The sequence below is a fragment of the Pristis pectinata genome, chromosome 8 (assembly GCF_009764475.1).
Source record: "Pristis pectinata isolate sPriPec2 chromosome 8, sPriPec2.1.pri, whole genome shotgun sequence".
Classification (NCBI taxonomy): domain Eukaryota; kingdom Metazoa; phylum Chordata; class Chondrichthyes; order Rhinopristiformes; family Pristidae; genus Pristis; species Pristis pectinata.
In genome coordinates, this window is record NC_067412.1 from 28,304,202 (window position 1) to 28,327,897 (window position 23,696).

The 23,696-nt window shown below is 39.1% G+C and overlaps 2 protein-coding genes across 4 annotated transcripts in view; one reads left to right on the forward strand and one right to left on the reverse strand.

Moving 5' to 3' along the window:
- On the forward strand, positions 1 to 22,606 carry ptcd1 (pentatricopeptide repeat domain 1). 3 transcript variants are annotated; one of them, XM_052022470.1, is made up of 9 exons: positions 1 to 96; positions 1,658 to 2,211; positions 4,085 to 4,225; positions 5,294 to 5,512; positions 6,785 to 6,886; positions 8,313 to 9,101; positions 13,661 to 13,777; positions 15,297 to 15,479; positions 16,793 to 22,606. In XM_052022470.1, exons 2-9 carry the CDS (start codon positions 1,708 to 1,710, stop codon positions 16,946 to 16,948), a joined length of 2,211 nt encoding a protein of 736 aa, XP_051878430.1. In that variant the 5' UTR covers positions 1 to 96; positions 1,658 to 1,707; the 3' UTR covers positions 16,949 to 22,606. The 3 variants fall into 3 exon arrangements, with proteins under 3 accessions (XP_051878430.1, XP_051878428.1, XP_051878429.1); XM_052022468.1 differs by having other exon boundaries at positions 48 to 110; XM_052022469.1 differs by lacking the exon at positions 1 to 96 and adding an exon at positions 216 to 343.
- bud31 (BUD31 homolog) overlaps positions 21,763 to 23,696 on the reverse strand; it is a 6,415-nt gene continuing 4,481 nt past the window's right edge. The window contains exon 4 of the mRNA XM_052022477.1: positions 21,763 to 22,638. Coding sequence (XP_051878437.1) covers positions 22,588 to 22,638 — 51 coding nt within the window. The 3' untranslated portion in view covers positions 21,763 to 22,587. The remainder of the gene's footprint in view (positions 22,639 to 23,696) is intronic.

A 23,696-nucleotide genomic window follows, 5' to 3' on the forward strand; every position in this document is an offset into this window, starting at 1 on the left:
ACCAAACTCGTTGCGACTGACAAGGGCATTGACCGATTAGCGCCTCGCAGTCCTTGTGGGCGGGGTCCAGGCAAACCGGAAGCACATGGGGAGAAGGCAAGTCTATCGGGGTAATTTGTGGAGATTGTTTAATTTCTATAAAAGTTTTCTGGAATCTTATATTTCCTGTTTATTCTCTTATTGAGATTACTGTTGGAATAATGATTACCCTTCATTTTATGTGGTATGTAAGCGAGATCACGTCCTTCTCTGCAGCCGTTCCCGATGCTGGAACTACACACAGCAGTGGGGAGTGTGGTACCAACGGAGGGCCAGAACTGAATCCAATACCTCTGGTGTAAATGTATGATAATTATACACATTGGGAGTGGAAAACAAACGATTTGTAATGTCAAGCAAGTTAAACTCCAGATGCTGGAATCTGAAACAAAAATCAGAAACGCTGGAATAACTCAGCCAGTCAAACAGCATCTGTGGAAAGAGAAACCAATTAATGTTCCTCAGGATTGAGGAAGGGTAACTGACCTGAAACATTGACTGGTTTCTCTTTCCACAGATACTGCTTGACTGGCTGAGTTATTCCAGCATTTCTGTTCAGAGTTTATAATGTTACTCGGATCTTGAGACTGAATTAATTTCTTAAACAACTGGGAGTTCCAAAACTGAGATTGGTGATTGTTTAATAAAGGAAATACGGATAACCAAATAATTAAAGGTCAATTAGTTTACCTTTGGTAGTGGGAAAATTATTCAAATCCATGAATAAACATTTTCTAAAAGTGGAGGTTAATTGGTAAAGTCAGAATGGATTTGTTAAGGAAAGGATTTCCTAACTCTGAGGTAACAAGGAAGGTTGACGAGGGCAGTGTATTTGATGTATTCTATCTCAGATTTTAGTAAGGCTTTTGATAGGGTCTGCATGGCAGGCTGATTTATTTTTTAAAAAGCCTGAAGGATCTGTGGGGCCATCCAGATGGGTAACAAATTGGATTAAAAATTGGCTCACTTACAGGAAGCAGGGAGTAATAGTTGTTGCTTGTTGTTATGACCGGAAAACTGTTAACACTAGGGTTTTACAGGGTTCAGTATTAAAATCTTTGCCTTTTATGAAATATATTAATGATTTCAATCTTAATTTATGGGACTCAAGAAAGAAGTTTGCAGATGTTACAAAACCTGACTGTGTTATTGACGTAGAGAAGGAAAGTCTTGGACTGCAAGACAATATAAATGGTCTGGTTGGTTGGCAGAAAAAATAGCAAAGGGAATTTGCTGGAGAGCTGAAGTAATGATTTAAAATGGTCGAAACGCACAGCACATGGAGAGAAAAACAAAGTTTTGCATTTCAGCTTAGTGACTTCTTCAGAACCGAAAGATATGGATAGGTTTTAAGCATGTATAGATGGATATGGAAAGTAAAGGAACAGGGCAAGTGGTGATCAAGGGCAAAGCAAATGGGATGATAATTCAGTCTCATGGTTCACATAAACTGTTGTGCTGCTTGGTAATTATCAATGTACCTACTCAAAATTTGAATTGTGCAATTTACTTCAACAGTCATCCCCAGCAACTCTCATTGCATGTAATGTGTTATTTATCTTGTGTATTAGTATTTTTAATTTGTGTATTGATTTTGTTCTCACTTAAACCCTAATAGAGATTTCCTATCTGGAGAATCCAGACTGAAACAGAAGGAATTTGCAAACCATGACTTGGCCTAAATTTTTGCACTTTCGGTACCTTCCCTTGCATTGTCATTCTTTTCTGTATTCAACAAACCATATCCAGTTCAGACACTTGAATGTTCTTGTGAGGATCAGTCCTGTGAGAATCATGCCCCCTGAAAGTGTGACACATCCAAGGACCCTGCTATCTCCGCACTGCAGATGGACAAGTTTATCCATCACAGTCAACAACTCTGAGAGCAGTAATGTAAATGGCTTGCAGGAGCAAGCCACACCGAGGGAGAAAGTGTCACTTGCCTCGGTGGGGGATGAAGTTGACTTGGAAGGATTTGGAGCACAAGGAAAGTTCTACTCTGTCAGGAGGATTTTCCGTAAAAGCACTTCACAGATGCAGGATTCCAAATACAGTGATACTGAGGATCAGGATGAGGAAGTTAAAAGCCCTGATGTGAGGCGGAAGCTGGGTCGAAAGAATACTACATACTGGTACTTCCTACAATGTAAAAAACTCATCAAGGAAGATAAGGTCTGAAATGTGATTATATATTTTTCCTTATTTTGCTAAGTATAATGTGTGACAAAAAAGCAGAGTCAACAAATTATAACAAGCAAATTCCAGGCAGTTATACACAGAGCAACATGTACTTAATAATGCATGGGATAGACCCTGCAGCACATGATTTTTCAGCTTTCCTTTCTCCCCATAGAATTGCCTACAGATGTGCCATATCAAATTCAACCTCCTCCTTCCTTCCCACATAAGGAACCTCAACACCTTCTGCTCAGCCAGTCAGGATTGTTGCAGAAGAGCAGGCAAAGATAATTTTAGAAAATAAGTACAAAAGAAGATCTGTGAGGAGCCAGTTTCCCATTGAAGGATTTTAGCATTCTCTTGAATGCATGTGTATTTGAGGTGTTGCTATAAGATATGACGCCATCATTACTGGATCATTCCAACATCAAGTAGGCAATGCAAAGAAGCACCAATAAACTTTTCAAGGGATGTTACAAAAGCATTGGAAATGCTTGTTAAATTTTTAATTCCAATTGAATGAATGCCAAAAAATATTGTTAATGGTTGTGAATTCTAGAGTCATAGAATCGTTAGGCTGTTGGTAGGAATCTATTCTTTCAGGAAGTATCTTTTGGCCCAAAGCATGCAAACAAGCCATTTAAAGCCTTGAATTCCCAGACTGATTTGCAACTAGCTTGTGTCTGGACAGGTGACTTGGCTTATTTTGGGCAGAAGTCGTGCTTTGATAAAACCAGATCAGTAAGATTTTTCATTGTGATGCTTTGACCTGAGTGTAACTTTTACAACAAGAATGCATTGATGAAGCTGAAACCCAATTAAAACAGAAAATGCTGGAAACACTCAACACATCAGACATCATCTGTAGAAAAAGAAGTAGAGTTAATCTCACACCAAGTTCTGTTGAAGGGTCTTGGACCTGAAACATTAACTCGGTTTCTCCTTCCACAGATGCTGCCTGACCTGCTGAGTGTTTCCAACATTTTCTGTTTTATTTCAGGTTTCCAGCATCTGCAGGTTTTTTTAAAATATTCCTCAACCCTAATTATATCCTTTACTCTTTTTACACAAACATCTAATCTAATACTGCAGGGGGAATTGCTCTCGTTACACTGCGTTAGAGAAAAGCAAGTTATCCCTCAATAACCATTAGTAAAACAATTTATCTGGTCAATAGTACATGGTTGTTTATAGGACTTTGTTGTGTACAACTGTCTACTGTATTTCTTACGTTACAACAGTGTAAGTTTGTTTCAGAAGTACTTCGTTGGCTGTCTTATGTTTTGGAGTGTCAGAAGGAAATTGAAAATTATTGTAGCTGTACAAGTCTCTCTTTAGTTTGAAATGCATCCAGTTATTTCTTGTTTTGCTGGGTTTCCTGAACAACATTTTCTAAAAGATTATTATCCTGAGTGAGAAATACTTTTGTCTAGATTTCCCTTTTACTTTATTAGATTTTGGCAGTTGATCTAGATCAAATCTCAATTCTCATTGTAATGGAAAAACTTGATCAAGTCAGGGTACTTTTGCAACAAGAGGAAATACAGCTTCTGAGATATTTCTTCATAACTAAGGCTCCTAATGGTCTTTGCTGATAGAATGCTACACTGATTCATGCACAAAGGTCTGGCTCCAAGAACTGAACACTGTGGTCTGGAGACTAATGCAGTATTTCACCCAATAACAGTATCTCCTGTTTTGAATGTTAATGTCTGCAGGCAACATACTTTAAACTTGTATTGCTATCGTGTGCATGCCTGTCAGATCGTTTGCTTAAATCCTTTTCTAGGTCACTACACTGTTTGTCTGTTCCAACACTTACTCCCTGTAATGATAATCCTCACAATGGTATCTTACTGCTTTCTAGTTAGCCGAGGCCCTGGACCTGTTTGAGACTCAGATGGTGAAAGAAGAGCGGCTGAACCCTGAAGAATACAATTACACAGTGCTGATAGGAGGATGTGGAAGAGCAGGTTACTTGAAAAAAGCCTTTAAGCTCTTCAACGATGTGAGTAGCAGAGACTGAACTAATCTACTAGTGAAATTTTCTTTGTACGAAGGGAACCTGTGGGAACAGATTTGAAAAGAAGTCTTAGAAACTTGAATTGCGTGGACACGCACATATCTCTACTTCATGGGTCTGAGATTCCATGCTACCCATCTTTGCCTCTCATGAAATTAGAAGTCCATTTGGTAACGTTCAATGTTGAACAGTCTGACTTTGGAACCTTTAAAATGCCAGCTGTCTATCTGAGGATGTAACCAAGTCAAGTCAAGTCGAGCTTATTGTCACATGCACAAGTACATGTATGTACAGGTACAATGAAAAATTTACTTGCAGCAGCAGCACATAGCATTAAAGACACAACATTCACAGGAAAAACATAAATTAAACAAGAAAGAACACAAGTAGAATAAAAAAACAAAGTCCATTGTATTGCAAAGTGGTCATAGTGTTGCGATACTGAGGTAGTGATTAGGATTGTGCAGGTCAGTGGAAGAACCGAATGGTTGAAGGGAAGTAGTTGTTCTTGAATCTGGTGGTGTGGGACTTCAGGCTTCTGCACCTCCTACTCAATAGTAGCTGCGAGAAGATGGCATGGCCTGGATGGTGGGGATTTTTGATAATAGATGCTGCCTTCTTGAGGCAGTGCCTCATGTATACTTTCAGTGGTGGTGAGGGATGTGCCCTTGATGTATTAGGCTGAGTCTATTGTTCTCTGCAGCTTACATTCCTGCATATTCAGATTGCCATACCGGACCACGATGCAACCAGTCAGAATACTTTCAATAGTACATCTGTTATCACAAGCACATCAAACAAAGCTTGTCAAATGTGTATGGCAGTCACCATTGGGACTACGTCTTTAGTCATCCAAGCCCCAAACTCTGTTATTTTTTTTCTTTAAATCTCTCCACCTTTTGAAAAATGTTCTTTAAATCCTATTTCCTTGAATGAGCTTTATGCAACCAGTCTTAACACATCTTTTGGCTCAATGTCTGCTTTAATCAGATTACCAGCACTTTATCATTACAAGGATAGTCTTAAATAGGATTAATATTTTTTTCTTTGCAGATGAAGAAAAGAGGACTGACTCCCTCTGTCGCAACCTACACCGCTCTGTTCAATGCTTGTGCAGAATCACCATGGAAGGACACGGGCCTTCAGTTTGCCACAAAGCTTCGGGAAGAATTAAGGAGCAAGAATATCCGAGTGAACCTTATCACATACCATGCCATGCTGAAGGCCTACGCTGTCTGCTCTGATCTGAAGGCTTGTTTTGATGTGGTCCGGGTAAGCATTTGCACAAGATGCTGACACTTGAAATATGTACTGTCATGAGTATCAATTAAAATGCTTTTGACCACATCACACTGAGATGGTGGTCATTGCAGCACCTGGTCAGGATAAGAAAGGGTAGTTATCATCAGCCTCCATGAAGCCTTTTAGTGACAAACCTCATGGCTGTTTATGGATTGAGTAAGAAATGGGGAACATGGTTAAAATTATTTAATTCTCTAGTGTGATAGTTAAGAAATAAATATACTCACATCTATGCAGCACTTATCACAATCTTAAAACATATCAAACAATTAACTAGAGGATTATAGAACATGATGAATACCTTGAACATGATGCAAACCCCAGCTGATTATTAAGACCACTAAAAACAGTTGTCTCACTTCATAATTCTCTAATTATTGTCCCCATAAGAACAATTCTTGCTTTGCTATTCATATGAAATACTTTCTCGTGTTCATTTATAATGAATCTGAGTTTATAAAGAACAGGTTGTATTCAACTGATTTATTACAATTCTTGATGGGACCACAGTACAGATAAGATATTACAATATTGTATGTATGAATTATTAAAGAGTGTTTCATTGAACAGTGCACAACATTGGACCATGTCCCCTGGTGCATCCTTTGCCTCCCATTGCAAATCCAGTGTAGCTGTGCATTACAAGTAATTACAAGCAAGCATCATTTTCTTCTCTGTTCCCTCCAGTCTTTGAATTTGTGAGATAAACTGGAGCTGCCAGATAGGTTCTACACTCTAAAATTTAACCCTCACTCCTCCAGCTTTCCACCTCCCTCTATTTCCTTAAGACCCTCTTTAAAATGTACTTCTTTGATCAGGTTTTTAAACACCTTCCTAATATCCTTCTTCAGCTCGTTTTGTTTTTTTTATACCTCTGGGGTGTTTATCTTTGTTAAAGAAGTAATATTAATGTAAGTTTCAGTTTAATATAATACAAAGAAAGTGATGATGAATTTATGCTAAACATTAGTCAACTTCTACTTTCTACTTTAGTAAATGTTCACCACATTGGAAGAGTGTGGTGACCATTTACTGAAGCACATCAGGACCAAGAAAATATAATAACAAAGAGGGACATGCAAGACGGGCTTTTCTGACCAGAATAGCAAAGTTTAAGAGGAGTTAAGAGGTTTTGAAAAATGTACCTGGGGCAGGTTATATGTGTGCACGTGGGACGTTAAACGGATTATTACCATGTTGCTGCCTTTCTTATGAGAGCTGCCTTGTGTGTTTATTTTTCAGGAAATAGTTCACAGTGGTCTTGAACTTAATGTAGAAACATTCAGCACTTTAATGATGGGCAGCATTAAGGACGCTGACAATGGCTTTAGATATTCAGTACAGGTAATTAGAGCATCATTTTCTTCTCTGCCTCCTGCCTTTGAATTTGCAGGATAAACTGGAGCTACCAGAAGCAGTCCTGGTCACTCCTCTGTGATTACCTGTTGGAAACGACAGCGAGGAATCATGAACTCTGTGGCCAGGCCTGCCACTCGGTGTTACAGCACCATCCTGCTGTGCCATTTGATAAGTAGGAGTGTTGAATGTATTGATTTTCCTTCTTTCTCCTATATGATGGCTGACATACTGATGGCCCTTCTTCCTGTTCAGCAGTGCAGTGTGCTGGTGAGTCACCATATACCAGTGGATTATCGTAGTCAGTGTTAATCTGTCTCTTCTGATATCTTTTAAAGGTCATTTCCTTTTTATCCCAATAGTTTTCAGAAAATGAAAGAATAACTTCTGTGTAAGAACAGTGATTGTACTAAATGCCACAGCTCTAGCTGAAGCAGAGCTTCCAGTAGCAATAGGTGGATATTGTAAGGTATTGCTCTTTTATTGTTTATTGCTTTTCAAATTCAAAGACACAGATATAAAAATCAACAACTTCAGTTGGTTAATGAAGGAATAGGTGGTAAGCAATTCATAAAGGATAATGCAGCAGATATAACCCAGCAGTAAACTGAGCATAGCTGAGATGCCACAGTGAGAACCAGGTGATGGACAAGACCAATGCACCACAGTCTACCAAAGAAAGGAATGATAGAAGCAAAGCGTTAGGATGGCTTTCACTAAAGGAGACCAAAATTTTTTTAGGCTACAGGTGGTTGCCCAGCCCAGTAAAACTCTGCTAGAATTGAATAATAGAAAGAATTTGCTTTCATAAAGCACCTATCGCAATTTCAGGACTCACAAAGAGATTTAAAATCAATGAAATATTTTTTCAAGTAGGTATCATGAAATACAGCAGGCAATTTTTACCCAGCATGACTCCACAGGCCAGTTAATCCTGCTTTGGTGGTATTAGCTGAGAATGTTCTACTGGGCAGAATACTGGGAGAGCTCCTATCTTCCTTAAAATAGTGTGAAGGAATTACCAACGTCCACTTGCAAAGGAGAAGGAATCTTGATTTAATGTCTTATCTGAAATGTATTATCTGTTATGGCTCATTGCTCTTGCAGTACTGTAGTGAATTGATAGTCTAAAGTACACACATGCACAAATTGTTGTGGGATTTAATCCACAGTCTGTCAACTCTTAAGAAGATAGTGCTGACACTGAGCCAGAGGTAAAAACCAAGACCCATATTTTTCTTTTATATGAGTGTTTATGAGAGGATGAAACCTAGTTCAATAAATCAATTATGGGTTTGGGCAAACAGGTTTTCATTGCAATTTTCTCTACCAAGTATGATCAATGATACCATTGTGGATCTCACCAGAAAATGTATCTTAATCTTGGATTGACGTGCCTTTCTCTCTTTTGCAGATTTGGCGTGAGATGTTAAAACTGGGCATTCAGCCTGATGCCAAGAGCTACAACCTGCTGCTAAGGGCTGCCAGGGACTGTGGTATAGGGAACCCTGCAGTGGCATCTCGCACATTGTTGAGTGATGAGGATGGGATGTGGCAACGAAAGCAGCACAGAAAAGTTCAGAAACTCCGAGGTCAGAAAGGTACAAGAAACAGCAAAAATGCAACCACTTTGACTGTTGATTTATTGGAAGAGCGGTTGTTTGGCCTATCTTCTGATGAGCATAAGGGGAGTTCATTAACTACCTGCAGAGTCTCTGAACCTGAGGATGAGCACAGTAATGCAACTTTATCAGGATTGATTGAGGCACCAAACCTGCCATCCAAAGGTAGCCAAGGGAAAGAAATGGCACCAGGAGAACGGCCTTTGGAACTTGTTCCCAAGAATGAAATTCTTATAGTTGACTCAGATTCCAAAGGGCTTCCTCAAAGTAATCTTCTGCCTAATCTACTTGACATCCAGGTCAACAAGAAGAACGTCATTTCTCTGGGAAGAGCAACTGCACCACATGACAGACTAGCACTGATTGGATATCTGAATGGCTTTCTAAGTAAAATGAAGGAAGATAATGTGCTTCCAGATATTAAAACATTCACACTGTTGGCTGACATAGTGGAACCAAACAGCCCGTCTGAGTCGTCCTTGCTGGCCCTCATGGATGAGCATGGCGTGAAGCCAGACATTTCATTCTTTAACACCTTCATTAGGAAAAAGAGCAGGTTGGGTGATCTGGAAGGTGCAAAGGTAAGTGATTATGTAGCTATCAGCTTCAGGCTAACACTAGAAGGGCTTACAGATCAGAAAGTGTCTACTTTATAATCTCCACACAAAAAAAGACAAATGAATTTGTCAAAGTTATGACAATTATAGTTAATATAGAGTTCATTGGCTCCAGGTTTTCTAAATGAATGTCTTGCATGAACTAGCATTTATTCCCTTCATTGAAAAGAGAACCCTTTATGGAATCTGCACAGATCTGTGAGAAACCAAATAAGCCCTGACAGTGCAAAACACATTGGCACCAAATCTCAATAAGATTATTTTGGCACACTATTTCAAAGGTATAATACCTCAAAATCTCAATGATGTCCTTACTGAGATCTAAAACTGTCCCAAATAAATTCCATAAGTTTGTTGGTACGGTTAAGGTCCCGATCTGTATGAAGATTAGTCACCCACAGTTATCGCAGTACCTTTCTAACACAGCTGCATCATTTCTTGATTTACATGATCCTATGATTAGCTACGATTGGGAGGGCCTTTAAACTACTCCCACCGGTTTTCTTTCTCCTTTTGTTTCTTACCTGCACCCCAACTGATTCTATATCTTGATCTTCTGAGCCAAATTCATGTTACTGTACTGATCTCATCCTTTGTTAACAAAGCTACTCCAGCTCCTTTTCCTTTCTGTCAGTCCATCTGAAACATCAAGTAACATGGAATATTCAATTCCTGGTCTTGGTCAACCATATCTCTATAAAGGCTATCAGCTGAAATCCATTTGTTTGTATTTGTACTATTTTTCTTGTTATGAATGCTGTAAACATTTAAATTATTCAAACCATTTTACCCAATTCTGACTCTATTTGCGGATGCTGTTATGTTTGTGCACTCTTCCCTTCCTGTCCCACTCCAGTTATCATTGCCCATATCACTACCTTCTAGTATCACCTTGTCCTTTCTCTTTAACTTTCTCTATTTCACCTCACCTGAACTTTCCTACCACTAATTAGTTTAAAGCCATATTTATATCCCAAAGTATTCGATTTGCCAAGACAGTGGTCCTAGTCTGTTTCACGTGAAGCCCTTCCCAATGGAACAGTGACCTCTTTCCCCAGTAATTGTGTCAGAGCTCTGAATTGAAACCCATTTCTCCCACACCAATCCTTGAGGTGTGCATTCAACGCTCTGAGTTTATTTACTCAATGTCAGTTTGCTTGAGGCCCAGGTAGAATCCTAGGGATTATTATCAGTTGAGATTCTACTTTTAAATTTGGGGCCCAATTGCAGAACCTTTTTTTAGAGCCTACCTATGTTGATGGTACCTTTGTTGACCATGACAACTGATTCTTTCCCTGTCCACTCCAAGTTTCTCTCCAACCCCATGGAGATGTCTTTAACCTATAAGGCATAGGAGCAGAATTAGGCCATTCGGCCCATTGAGTCTGCTCTGCCATTAGATCATAGCTGATTTATTATTCCCTCTCAACCCCATTCTCTTGCCTTCTCCCTGTAACCTTTGACACCCTTACTAATCAAAAACCTATCAACCTCTGCTTTAAATATACCCAATGACTTGGCCTCCACAGCCGTCCGTGGCAATGAATTCCATGGATTCACTACCCTCTTGCTAAAGAAATTCCTCCTCATCTCTGTTCTAAAGGGACGTCCTTCTATTTCTGAGGCTGTGCCCTCTGGTCCTAGACTCTTCCACTACTGGAAACATCCACTCCACCTCCACTCTATCCAGGCCTTTCAATATTTGGTAGGTTTCAATGAGATCCCCCCGTTATCCTTATAAACTCCAGTGAGTACAGGCCCAGAGCCATCAAACCCTCCTCATGCGTTAATCCTTTCATCCCCGAGATCATTCTCATAAACCTCCTCTGGACTCTCTTAACGCCAGCACATCCTTCCTTAGATATGGGGCCCAAAGCGGCTCACAATACTGAAAATGGGGTCTGACCAACACCTTCTGAAGCCTCAGCAGTACATCCTTGCTTTTATATTCTAGTCCTCTCAAAATCAATGCTAACATTGCATTTACCTTACTTACTACCAACTCAACCTGCAAGTTAACCTCTAGGGAATCCTGCTCTAGGACTCTCAAGTCCCTTTGCACCTCCGATTTCTGAATTCCCCATTTAGGAAATAGTCTACGCCTTTTATTCCTTCTACCAAAGTGCATGACTATACACTTCCCTCCACTGTATTCCATCTACCACTTCTTTGCCCATTCTTGCAACCTGTTCAAGTCCCTCTGCAGACTCCCTGTTTCGTCAACTCTACTTGCTCCTCTACCTATCTCTGTATCATCCACAAACTTGGCCACAAAGCCATCAATTCCGTCATCCAGATCATTAACGTGAAAAGTAGCGGACCCAATACTGACCCCTGTGGAACAACAAGTCACTGGCAGCCAACCAGAAAAGGCCCCCTTTATTCCCACTCTTTGCATTCTGCCAGTCAGTCAATCTTCTATTCATGCAAGTACCTTTTCTGTAATACCATGGGCTCCTATCTTGTTTAGCAGCCTCGTGTGCGGCACCTTGTTAAAGGCCTTCTGAAAATACAAGTAAGCAACATCCACTGACTCTCCTTTGTCTATCCTGCCTGTTACTTCCTCAAGGAATTCCAACAGATTTGTCAGGCAAGATCTCCCCTTAAGGAAACCATGCTGACTTAGGCCTATTTTATCACGTGTTTCCAACTACCCTGAATCCTCATCCTTAATAATACTCTAAAATGTTACCAACCACTGAAGTCAGGCTAACTGGCCTATAATTTCCTGTCTTTTCCCTCCCTCCCTTCTTAAAGAGTGGAGTAACATTTGCAATTTTCCAGTCCTCTGGAACCATTCCTGACTCTAGTAATGCTTGAAGGATCACTGCTAATGTCTCCACAATCTCTTCAGCTACCTCCTTCAGAACACTGGGGTGTAGTCCATCTGGTCCAGGTGACTTATCCACCTTCAGACCTTTCAGCTTCCCAAGCACCTTCTCCTTAGTAATAGCAACTACACTCACTTCTGCCCCCTCTCAAGTTTCTGGCATGTTGCTGGGTGTTTTCCACAGTGAAGATTGACACAAAATACTTCTTCAGTTTGTTCGCCATTTCTTTGTTCCCCATTACTACTTCTCCAGCGTCATTTTCCGGCGGTCCAATGTCCACTCTTGCCTCTTTTTTTACTCTTTATATATCTGAAAAGACTTTTGGTATCCTCTTTTATGTTATTGGCTAGCTTACCTTCATATTTCATCTTTTCTCCCCTTATTGCTTTTTTAGTTGTCTTCTGTTGGTTTCTAAAAGCTTCCCAATCCTCTAGTTCCACGCTAATTTTTGCTACATTGTATGGTCTCTCTTTTGCTTTTATGCTATCTTTGACTTTGCTTGTTAGCCACAGTTGCCTCATGCTGGCACCAGACAGGAGGCATAGTCTTTGAGATTTGCGCTTGAAGCCACAGATAATATTGTGTCTACCACTCCTACATTCCTTTTCACTCCCCAACTTGAATGGCCCCGTGTATACTATGGTCAGGTTGGATTTTTGGCATTATTTCCTTTGGATTGTTCCTGAGTGAACTATTTATCTTTACCAATTTTTTTAAGTAACTTTCTGATTTAATTGACTCCAAAATGAAAGCATATTAGGGAAGTTAGAGTTTGTAGAAACTCCTTTGAGGTCCACACAATATTTGAGACCTTTACCACCTTCACACAGTGGCATACTGATCCATCAGGATCTGCATTAACCTTTGTTGTCACATTGGGATCCTCTTCTTTGTGTTCTCAGTAAAAAGGCACTATGCACATACTCAGAATCTATATCACTGTTTCACTTCATTAATATACAACTCTGTATAAGGTGCTCATTTGTTTGCAGATGGTTTTTGTGTACTGGAGCCAGAAAGCAGAACATTTCCGTTCACTCATAATGTACTCCAGGCTGAATCACCTCTTGGCTATGTCCATCCTGCCCAATCCTCGTCACCAGGCTCAAGGACAGCTTCTATCCCACTGTTATAAGACTACTGAACAGTTCCCTTATACGATGAGATGGGTTCTTGACCTCACAATCTACCTTGTTTGTGACCTTGCATCTTATTGTCTACCTGCACTGCACTCCCTCTGTAGCTGTGACACATTACTCTGTATTCTGTTATTGTTTTCACCTTGTACTACCTCAATGCACTGTGTAATGAATTGATCTGTACAAATGGGATGCAAGACAAGTTTTTCACTGTACCTCGGTACAAGTGACAATAATAAACCAATTCCAATTCTTCATTTTTACCCATGATCATCCTGAATCTGAATTTAAATTGCCACTGTTGTGGTATGGGTTCTTACCTGCCAGAAACTGGACTGGAACTGTTCAGATTGATTTCACTCAAAACTGTTACAGGAAGCAAACTCATGCCATCAGGCCAGGCTGGGTTGGAGTCTTGATTCCCGAGCACAGCTTTATTTTACCCAGTTACATACATTACCAATGGACTTTGCTCAATTTCAATTCAGTATGTAGCACAGCAGTAACATGCTTTTTTTTCAGTCCAATGATAATATGTGTTTATTCCCTTTAGGCTGTACTATCAACTATAGTTGAGCGAGGCTTATCACCAACCATGTACACCTTCTGCAACCTGGCAATAGCCTGCAGAAAAGACAGTGAAGGATTAAGGCTCCTCCAGGACATGAAGGTAACCTTTAATGATTCATTCTTAAAGACAATAAACTTGAACTTAACTATATCTGGAGCATTTTTGTATGAAATGAGTGGAGAAACTATTCTGAAGGGACTTCCAGTAAATAGAAAGATTCTTGTTCTTTTCCGCATCTCGAAGATGTGGACTGAAGAGCAGGAAGCCCCTGTTCAGGAACGGAATGAAAGTCAGAGGCCATGTCTTCCTACCTGCTCCTGAGCACTTCCTAGTGATTAGTTTCAAAACAATAATAGTATATTTGTTGTATTAATGGGATTTGGGTGTTGCTGGTGAGACATATTTATTGCTCATCCCTAATTGTTGATTGAACTAAATGGCTTCATAAGCCATTTTCAAGAGAAGTTTAAAGTCAACGGCATTGCTATGTCTTGGGAGTCACACATAGGATTACAGTTTTCTACCTATAAAAGACATTGGTGAACCAGGTGGGTTTTTACAGGTAGTTTCACAATTACCATCACGGGCACCAGCTTTTTGTTCCAGATTCATTTAATTACCAATTCCCTGCTGCTGTGACAGGATTTGAATGTGTTTTTGACAATAATAGTCCAGGCCTCTGGATTACTAGTCAGATAGAATAAAGGCTACTGTTGTGGAACTATGTGGTCAGAGTATATTAAAGGATGCACATTTTCTGTCTTGAAAATGAATAAAATCAGTGCAAGATCAAACTCACACAGATAAACAAACAAAAAACTGAATGGACAGAAGCAAAAATTAACAATTTTTTATTAATTCATCAAATATTTGGAACCAATTTCAGTAGCCTTTTGAATCATCTGTCCTTCATAACATTAGATGATGTTTATTGACATTTCTATATTTCATCCATGTTTAGTACAATTAAAAATAATGTCAAGGCCCATTGCTGTCATGAAAATGAATTTTTATTATATAAACAAAAATATACTATAATTATCATGAAAGTTGTGAATCTGGTATCCTAGAAGATCACAGATACTAAGTCAACTGAGATGCTTAAATAGGAAGATTCAGATATTTACTTGCAAAGTAAGAGATGGAATTTAAAAAGAACTGCTATGGCAAATAAAATGTAAGAGTAGGTTTCAGAAGCCAAATTACTTCATCAGAAGGTTAAGGTATTGGGAATTAAGTATGACAAATGGACAAAGGCAGAGCTTGGTCAGGGGACACTAATTGTGTCAGATCTAAATATTATAACAGAATGCATCAGAGACAGTTTTTCTGAGCTGCAGTAAGAGACCACTTTCCACATTAGCAACTCCCAACTACGCACCCACTTAATCTGAAAATTGCTACCAGTTAATTAACTGTGTCAATTAACTCAATTTTGTTCCTGTCAACCCACTCCTTATAAATCTTTAACAGAGGGTGGGTGTCTGGATTTCTTGCTTGGTGTTACTAAATCACTACTACATAACAAACTTCACTTTTCAATTCCTTTCCCCTTTAGTAGTTTATTTAGGTGTCCCCCAAAAGTGCAGCATTCATTGAAACTCTCACTTTATTTCAGCTCTCTGGAATAACCCCCAATGTCAATGTCTACAGCACCCTGATCAACAATGCAGCAAAGCAGTTAGACTATGTGTACCTCACCAATATCCTGCGAGACATGGCAAGAAATCAAGTACCACCGAATGAGGTTGTCCTTAAGCAATTGGAATTTGCTGTCAAGTACCCTCCAAATTTTGACAAGGTCTGTGATGAACATTAACATTTTTAAAGTTTATTTTTAAAAATGTGTGCTTATTCATAAACTAAGAAATGGTTGGCAACCATTTCCTATGCATTCTGTGGCCAGCTCTAATTAATTGCATGGTCTTTCACTTATAGTGACAGGCAATGTGGCTGCCTCTAGAAATGCACTGTGCACACAACTGAGTGCCTTTGCCAATACATTGATCTTATGCTATCAAAAGGGGACAGAGTTATTTACTGTGCATTTGCTGAAATTATGTTTACAGTAGGTTTTGCTGTCTTCAACAGCACTAATTTTTTTTGCAGTGTTCCAGATAGCAAGTGTCATTGAGTTGGACAGGAATGGTAACAGATAAAATTCTGTTATACAACACTATCAAACTGAAATATCTCAATGGTTTACACATAATGAAGCTCCTCTATTAGGTAATACTGCACAAAAGGAAAGTGTCTGAGGATCCCAATTCATAGGAAGAATGAATCACCTTCAGCCTGATTTATATAATTTTTAATGCAAGTCTCAAGTCTTTTTACACGAAGCATACACTATAAGTTATCTGTGGCAAGGGTCACCTGCCATTTCCTTATATGGCCTGGAGACTCCACTTACAGTTTAAATCCCTTTCCAGCCCATCAAAATTTATTCAGGATAAAGCAGCAAGAAAGGTACATACATGACAATTTCTGAAACTGAATCCTTCTAATTCCATATGCAAATGAATATCTGTGCAGTAAAATATGACCTGATAAGAAAATTCTAGATGAATGTGAGAACCATGAGACAAAAAGTTAGTCTGAAGTTTGGTCATACTGATTCAGCTAAGAATGTCAGCAGAACACAGACATCTAGTCTACTATGGTAGTTATTTAATATCTCCGGAACAGGTAAATAGAACTTTGCTTTTCATCTCTTCCAGTTCACATGGCTTTTTACAGAAAGAACCATCATATTAAAAAACAGCAGTTACCATAAAAGGCAGCATCTAATCTGTAATCAGATGGTAACTGCACAAGCCCTGTTATTTTTTTCTGTAATTCACTATTAAATTTGATCTTGGTTATATTGAAATTATAATTAATATTGCAGTGGACAATTTTGTTCCAAATTAATGTGACATCACTATTACCTTCAGTGCTATATTACTTATTGCATTTGGCTACAGCTGTTCTAAGCTGCAACCAATGTAATTGTGCCCATTTCTAACAAGAACCATATGGGTGTTTAGTATCTAATACTGTTGAAATTCACAAACTTTGATAAAGGAGCCCTGATGCACTCAGTCTGATTTATCTCCTCTTTCTTTCCCCCAGTATAAATCAAGGAACACCTATCTAGAAAAAATTGATGGGTTTCGAGGGTATTACTATCGTTGGTTAAACTTCATGCCTGCTGTGGAAACAACACATCCATGGGAAAAGTACAGAATTAAGAGTGATGTCCCCGGAGAAGAATTACCCCAATCATAAACCTTGAAACTGGAGAACACACCAGAAAATGAAGGATCAGATATAAAACTCAATGCTGCAGTGTCAATTTCCAGTCCTTTTCCAGAGTTCATTCACTGCTGCTGCTCCTGTCCACACCAATCCTGGACAGAGGTAATTCAGTTCTGTAAATGTGTCCAAATAAATTTGACAAGTTATTATGTTTGTGAGAGAGAATAAAGAGATTCAAGTGTGTGAGGGAATACAGAGATTCAAGTCTAGCAAAGAAAATGACCTTTAAACTCCAAGGATCAGTGGCGATGGCCATGGATACTTAAATTCCTATCCTTTACCGTGCTTCTGGAAAGCTTCACACCTCCAAAGAGAATATACACCATTTCACAGAAATCATAACAGCATGAAAGGAAGCCATTCAGCCTGCCAAATCCATACCAGCTTTATGCTACAGTAATCTAGCCAAGTTCATTCCCCATCTCTTTTTAGTCAAGATTGCCCTGGCACTAGATTCAGTTATTAACTTATTGCTCTTTGTGGAGCTTGGCTGTGTGCAAATTGGCTGCCACATTCCCTAAATTACAACAGGAAGAGAGTTAAGAAGAAATGATCTTATGCTCTGAGCTGCTCTGCTCTAGAAAGTACTGTCTGAAAGAGGGAAATAAGACTCAATAGTAACTTTCAATAGAGAATTGCATAAAGACAAGAGACTGCAGAAGGTGGAATCTGGAGCAACAATCTGGAGCAGTTAGTTAACAACTTTCAACTTACAGCAATTAGTGGATAACTTTTTTTTGTAATGCCCTGGCACTAGATTCTATGTTACATTATATTGTGATTCTGTAATGGTTCCCCTACAACTCAAGAAGTATTTGATTGGTATTTTGTGAAGTCCCAGGATCATTAAAGGTGCTATATGAATGAATCTTTTGTTTTCTTTTCCACCTGATGTTGCCAAGGGTCAGAGATGCTCAATGCATCCATGTTAGCACAAATTATTTCTTCACTGCCAAATCTTACACATAAATAACTTCAGTAATAAATGGAGATCACCAAAACATTGTTGATCTCTACCACAATGAAAGCCACTGCCACCACACCAAAAACAACTTACATTAATGGGCACTTTAATAAATTTTCAGCTAAAAGAGGACCAGAGAAAATGGCCAGAAAATATGAGGAACTAACTATGATTGCCTCTAGAAATGGGCAGAGAGATTATGCTCAATACAAGAGGGCATAGCTTTAAAGTAAAGTAATGGGTGGGAAGTTCAAGGGAGATATCACAGGGAGGTTTTTTTTAACCCAAAGAGTGGTTGGGGCATGGAATGCACTGCCTGGGGTGGTGGTGGAGGCAGGTACATTGGTCAGGTTCAAGAGATTACTAGATAAGCATATGGAGGAATTTAAAATAGAGGGATATGTGGGAGGAAGGGGTTAGATAGTCTTAGGCGAGGTTTAAAGGTCAGCATAATATTGTGGGCTGAAGGGCCTGTATTGTGCTGTACTGTTCTATGATTTCCCAACAAATCCTTCTTCAGCTCCTTTTTCAATGTTCTGATGGAATCTACCTCCAGTACTATCTTGGCAGTGCATTACCAAACCTTAACCAGTTACTGTTGCAAAAAAAAGCTTAGTGTCACTTTTGGTTCCTTTGCCAATTACCTTTATCCATGTTCTTTAGTTCTTGACCCTGATTTATTTAATTTTTAATACAAGTCTCATCATACTCTATAAATTATCTGTGGCAAGGGTCACCTGCCATTTCCTTATATACCATGGAGACTCCACTTACATAATTTAAATCCCTTTCCAGCCCATCAAAATTTATTCAGGATAAAGCAGTAAGAAAGAGGTACATACATGACCACATTTCTGAAACTGAATCCTTCATTTACTCTCAATTCTGTATGCAAATGAATATCAGCGCAGTAAAATATTACATAAGAAAATGCTGGATGAAATTATGCAAAAGGTTTGGGTTTCCAGGGACATTGAGACCAATTCTGGGTAGGAGAGACCTTTACATGATAGTTAGGACCTTGCAGGCAGGCATTCCCAGAGCAGCCTGGGTTTGAAATGCAAGTGCACAAATGCATACAGCACGGCAAATGAGGTTGAGGAGCTACAGACATATGTAGTCAGGTAGGATTGTCATATTGTGGTAATAATGGAGGCCTTGCTCGAGCAAAAAAAAAAGAGTGCTTAATGTGGCTGTCTACAATAATAAAGGAAAAATGAGGAAAGAGAAAACTCCTGATTTCTGTGTGTCCAAAGAATGTGGGAGAAAATTATCTTAATTTGTGGGGCACAACAGCAGTCCCAAGGACAGAGGGAGCTATTGTGTTGGCCAGATATCAGTGTCCTGGCAAATGGAATAATTAAGATTACAGGCAGGGCTTGAAATTAAATAGCTATGGGGAGTAAGGAGGAAAATGGGCTTAGGGAGAGGTGGAAAGTTAAAGTGAACAGACATGTTGAAAAAACAGTGATATGAATTCTAAGTGTGTCTGGAAGCAACACAGGTAAAAATGATTAAAAGCCAAAATTAAAAACTATTATAAATGCAGAAAACAATTGCCCTATCCCTATAATGATACAGAAGGAAGCCATTCAAGAGCCCAAATCCAAGCCAGTTCCTAGCAGAGCAATCCCAGTCACATTCCCCCTCCTTACTTCCCTGTAGTACTGCAACTAATTCTCTTTCACCTGCCTATCAATTACCCTTTCTTCCCCCCCATAAACCTACACAAAAGGGGTAAATTACAATAGACAATTAACAACATCTTTTTGATGCAAGGAGACCAGAGCATCAAGGGAAAACACACATGGTCAAGGGAGAATGCACAAAATCCACAGACAGCAGAGAGTGAGACTGAACCCAGTCGCTTGAGCTGTGAGACAGCAGGACTAAGTGCAGAACAAGATAGATGAATTAGAAACCCTAGTAAAGGAAAACCGGTTTAATCTGACATTTAGGAGCCTCAGAGATCAGTGCTTGATCGTGTATAACATATCCAAGTTTGCTGACACAGAAAATTATGTGAATACAAGTCTACAAAGCTCATGTACATATTGAGTGGGTAGATGGCTGGCACATGGAGTATAACGTGAGGAAATGAGGTTTTCTACTTCAGTAGGAAGAATAGTAGTGCATTTGAATGGCAATGAGACTATTATTTACTGGCACTAAGAATTGTGTCTTTGCATAAGAAACACAAAGGTAGTGTACAGCTGCAGCATACAATTCGGAAGGAAATGAAATGTTAATCTTAATTGCAAGGTAAATGAAATACAAGGGTAAGGAAATCTTGCTACAGTTGTCCAGGGTTCTAGTAAGGCCACACCTAGAGTACTCAGAGTTATGATCTCATACAAGGAAGAATATACTTTCCTTGGATGCTGCACACTGAAGGTTCACTTCATTAATTCCTGGGTTGAGGGGATTTTCTTACAATGAGAGAGAAAAAAAATATTGATTTAGCAGTGAGATAATCTCACTGCCAGACACCGGATTCTGAATGGGTTGATAGTGTAAATACATGAGATTCTCTCCCTTGGTAAGGCCAATCTAGAATTAGATGGGCAACTCAAATCCTGTTGGAGCAATGTAATTTCTTTTTGGACAAAAAAAATCATTGAGTGTACAAGGGTAAGATTGATAAAGGACTGCAAGAAAATCAAGGGTTATGGACACTGGGCAAGAAAGTATTGAGACCAAAGATCTGATCATCCATTATCTAATCAAGTGGCAGAGGAGGCGCAAGGAGGTTGGATGACTTATTCCTACCCCCATTTCTAGTGCTAACCAAAGCCTTCTCTCACACTAAGTTTTTTTTTTGCAAACTCACTAATTTGGGAACTTCAGGTTTGCTTTGTACCAAAATGTGGGAGGAAGAAAGAAAAGTCAGCTATTAAAATGTGAAATTGTGGGGAAAAGATGGTACTTTTTAAACATTACAGAAGTCAAGTTAAACAATATCCTCCACTCCTTGGCAGATTGTCCTTCAGCAGTCCCTCTGACTTGTTCCTATACTGAAGGTGATGGTGAATTTCACTGATGTGGGACTCCCAAGTTATGGGAAGTACAAGGGTCTCATCGTGAGACCTTGCTTTTCAGTCTCATGAACTTTTACAGGCAATGTTGTAAAGTGAGAATGGGTTGATAGAGGACCTTTTATGAATGTCAAGATTAAGAGCCCTTTGATGCTCACCAGCACACATCCCTTAACCTCCAAATAGTGCATCATGTAGGCATTAAATTTTTTGTGGTTCCAGCCACTTCCTTTTGAATGGAATATCTCACAGGGGAACAACTGATCTTCCTTTTAGTGCACAAAATGTTGATCTGAACATAATCTATATTAGATTGTTAAAGGTAGCAACAACATCAGTACAGCTGTCCTTGGTTCATGGGAGCCGAGGCATGAAAGGGTGACATTCAATGTAAAGAAATCTAGTTCAAGGACACATATCACATCAGTAACCTGCTGATATGCACCCAAACCTGATTATTCTTAGTAAGAAAGCTGCTTGAAATGTCACGGTTTCATCCTTTTTATTTCCTTTTCAATGCTTACAAATCAAAACCCAGGACTCCACTGCTGGCCCAAAAGGTCAAAGTCAATTTTAAAATCTCATAACATTATCTTTCCTCAAAGTAATCAGCTGAGGAAATGAAGTTCAGGAGTAATTGTGCATGCAATCCAAAGTCATTATCTTACTTAATACCCCACAGGCCATTCAGCCCATCCATGTTGGCTCACTGGTTCAAGATACATTTCTAGGCAATGTCCTCCCCATAAGATTAGATTCAGTACAGAGTTAAAGGGAAAGGAAAAGGCTAAAATCTTCACTTTATTACCAAAGCCATCCAATTCTATCCTTCGCCTTTATGAGTACAGACCCACGGTCATCAAGAATTTTTCTGCATATAACAGACAAAAGTTCTCATTAAAATACAAAATAAATAGGATTGGCAACCTATTGGTCAGCTTTAGTTGCTTCACATGGTATAACATTTGACTTGCAATTCCAACAGTCTATTTCAAGCAAAACAAAAGAAAATATTCAATTTGTGCCCTAAAAATTATTTGAAAATTCTAATACTCAAGTTCACCAATATTTCCAGAAGCTCAGTTAGGGAGGTGAACAAAAAGAACTTTATTTTGCAGTACGCTTCAGTACAGTTCAATAAGCAGTTTCAAAAAGGATTATCGACAAATGAAAATCCAGAGGACTATCAAGGACAGTTGTATAATAGGACAGTCTAATGTAGATGTAACTGGTATGACATAACTAAATAGACCAAAGTGACTCACCTGCTGCAGGGCAAGTAACTTATTGCTTGCAAACTTAAATTACATACAAGTACAATTGTTACATTACATTCACATCAAACTGCCCTACCTTTTGTAAGAGGGTGCTTCAGACTGCGGAACTTGTTGTCCAACCAGTCTGTATGCAATGTTGGGTTCATGTTGGTTTATACAGTGTTCACAAACTTTAGTTTTAAAAAAGTTTTAATTCCCTCCATTCCAAAAAGGATGTTTGTTAGAAGCGAGCTACAGCATTTACAGAACATCTTGCTATGGTCCATATATTCTTGATTAGAAATAAAATTGATTGTATGTAGACTAAAATCCACTTCATCCAAAAAAGAAAAATTAACCAGAGCAACCTCTGCATCCACAGTGTGTGCACTCAATAATCCTCCCCTGCAAGGGAAAAAAAATAATAAAGTGATTAAAAAACAATTTCAAGATACAAATACTGATCACGAGTAAATTCTTTATACATACAGGCTGGGAGTCCCCAAGGATCTATTCTATAACCCTGCATCACCTATATTTCTCTGAATTTATTGTACCTTAGCAACATCTTATGGTAGAGAGTCAGTTCCACATTTTTCCCCTCAGAACACCCAACTTTACCAATTCTGCAGACTTGCTGCTCATTTGAATTCCAGTCCCAAATATATCAATAGTTCCAGTGGTTAGAGTCACAAGACCAAAGCCCCATGAAAGATTATGTCCTTGCAACTGATTCCATCCCCATCCCTGACCACTGTTTCAGACAGAACCAGATTGTCTGCAGAAAATGCATCCAACTCAACTCCAAGCTGAGTTCTTTCCTATATCCGTATCCACTACAAAAATCCCCTCTTTCCATCTACATTTCATTGCTCACTTCTGCCACATCTTTACCCATTCATTACTGAAGCTCTCATCCTTAGTTACTTTGAGGCTGGACTATTCAAATGCTCTCAAAGTAGTCTTGGAGAGATACAGCACAGAAACAGGCCTTTGACCCACCAAGTCCATGCCAGCCATCAAGCACTTACCTTTACACTAATCCTACTCTAACCCATCTCATCCCAACCTCCAGAATCTTCAACTTATCCAAATCTCATGAGCCTGTATTCTACCCATCACTATGAAGTACTCCACACATCACCTTGATTACCAACACCGACTCCTCGTTCTCAATGATTCAGTTCTAAAATCTTCAACCTGATCTATAAATCTCCTCCTTATGCTCTTTCCTATTCCTGTCTCTGCAAGCTTCTCCAGCAGATCTTGCAATCTCACTCCTCTAATTAGCAAATGATCATTACAGACCATTTATCATTTAAGCAAAGAGCACATCTAGTTAATGTGGGGTCCACAATACGTGGTATATGACATTTCTATTCAATGTCAGTGTCTTTGTGCAGTAAAATACTGGTCTTCAGCCTGTATTTATACAATAGTACATGTTAATTGTGGTACATCAG

Bases quoted from the DNA above. Each gene is read 5' to 3' on its own strand.
- ptcd1 (XM_052022470.1), top strand. From the start codon at position 1,708: ATGACTTGGCCTAAATTTTTGCACTTTCGGTACCTTCCCTTGCATTGT. The intron at 2,212-4,084 runs GTCTGAAATGTG...ACTGCTTTCTAG, and splicing joins AACTCATCAAGGAAGATAAG to TTAGCCGAGGCCCTGGACCT. The intron at 4,226-5,293 runs GTGAGTAGCAGA...TTTTCTTTGCAG, and splicing joins CCTTTAAGCTCTTCAACGAT to ATGAAGAAAAGAGGACTGAC.